The 1,517-nt window shown below is 47.9% G+C and overlaps 1 protein-coding gene across 1 annotated transcript; it reads right to left on the bottom strand.

The window, feature by feature from the left end:
* Positions 1 to 351: 351 nt before the first annotated feature.
* On the bottom strand, positions 352 to 1,291 carry LOC123057425 (keratin-associated protein 5-4-like). Its single transcript, XM_044480413.1, has one exon. The coding sequence runs from the start codon at positions 1,168 to 1,170 to the stop codon at positions 550 to 552; it is 621 nt and encodes a 206-aa protein (XP_044336348.1). The 5' UTR covers positions 1,171 to 1,291; the 3' UTR covers positions 352 to 549.
* Positions 1,292 to 1,517: the final 226 nt, after the last annotated feature.

Here is a 1,517-nt window from a genome sequence, read left to right as displayed (position 1 = left end):
TAAAGATGTTCAGGATGTTTGAAAACAAGCACACATAGTGTTGAGGTGGCTAATTCATACAGGCCTTGACTTGGGTAGAAAAAACGGTCCTATAAATGCGGGGTTGCAAGCATTCTAATCATCAGTAAAAAGGTGATTTACATAGAAAAATACAGTTTCCTCAACAAGGAAAGAGAGTTAATGGCACGGCGAAGGCGCATCACCTTCCAGTATTATTGGATAGTACAACGACACACAAACGCATACTTTGATTGACAAGCTGATGTATACAAGCAAATCAACACACACAAGCTCTATGGAAGAAGGAACATTGAACAACCATAATCAACCATAATTTCACATTGCGATTCATTGTTCAGAAAACATAAACAGAAATACAGAATATAAATCCTCGGCCAAAAGCTGGGGGTGATGCGCCACCACCCATACTCCTCCTGTGCCATCCCACAAAACCAGGTCGTGGCGTTTACAGAAATCGAAATCTACGCACGACTACAAGGAGCCATGTTATTTCCTACGCAATGCAGGGCCCCCAGTTACATGTTTTCCCTATGCGTGCCCGCGGCACCCTTTCTCCTTCTTGCAGTTGCTATTGCAGTCGGTGTTACAGGTGGGATGGCAGTCCTGGTCGAACTGGCTGCGCTTGCAAACTTCGCAATTATTGGAGTTGTCGCTGACGCCCACGCACTGCTTTCGAGCTTCGGTCTCGCAGTCACAAGTGCATGTGCCGTCGCTACTGCAGCAGGTACCCTCTGCATTGCACCGCTTGAAGAGCTGACGCTGGCAGTCCGCCAGACCGCTGCGGCTGAAGTCGCAGTATTCGCTGCAGGTGGTTTGAAGCTCCTCGTCGCACTTGGTACTGCATACCGTGTCGCAGTCGCTGCATAAAGGCGTCGGAAGCACCTTCCTCTTGCAGCCGTTGCTGCAATTCTTAAGACACTCGGGATTGCAGTGCTGGCCGAAGTAGGCGCCCATGCAACCTTCGCAGTGCCCTGCTGTTGCTTGGGTGTTGTTGCAGTAATTGGCGCAATTGGCTTCAGCCTCCGCGGTGCAGTTGGTACGGCACAGTGTCTCGCAGTCGCTGCATAAAGGCATCGGATCCCCCAGGGAAGACATGATCAGCACGGAGAAAACAGCAGCACCAATAAGAGAAGCTCCACCTGCAGCCATTGTTGCCGAGAGCAAGCTTTGTTTCTAGCTAGAGAGGTAGGTAAATATGTGGATCAAGAGAATGCCTAGCTAGAGAGGTAGGTAGATATGTGGATCAAGAGAATGTCTCAAGAAAAGATATGTGAATAAGCCAGCCAGTGACTTGCTATATGATGGAGCGCCTGATACTATTTATAGGCTGGCTACGTAGACCTAAACTGAATTATATGGATGGACGACTATCTAATGTAAGCTACTCCATGTTACAATTTGGCTAAAATAATGTTGCAAGTTGGTTTGAGGAGTACATATATCATATTCACCTTCACTGGGCTCCATTAATTTCCCTGCACCGTCTTGACCCTTGA

This window comes from Triticum aestivum, chromosome 3A (assembly GCF_018294505.1).
Source record: "Triticum aestivum cultivar Chinese Spring chromosome 3A, IWGSC CS RefSeq v2.1, whole genome shotgun sequence".
Taxonomy (NCBI): domain Eukaryota; kingdom Viridiplantae; phylum Streptophyta; class Magnoliopsida; order Poales; family Poaceae; genus Triticum; species Triticum aestivum.
Note: the sequence above shows the minus strand (reverse complement) of the source record. Positions and strands in the feature narration are given on the sequence as shown.

Excerpts from the sequence above, each read along its gene's own strand:
- LOC123057425 (XM_044480413.1), bottom strand. The coding sequence starts at position 1,170 with ATGGCTGCAGGTGGAGCTTCTCTTATTGGTGCTGCTGTTTTCTCCGTG.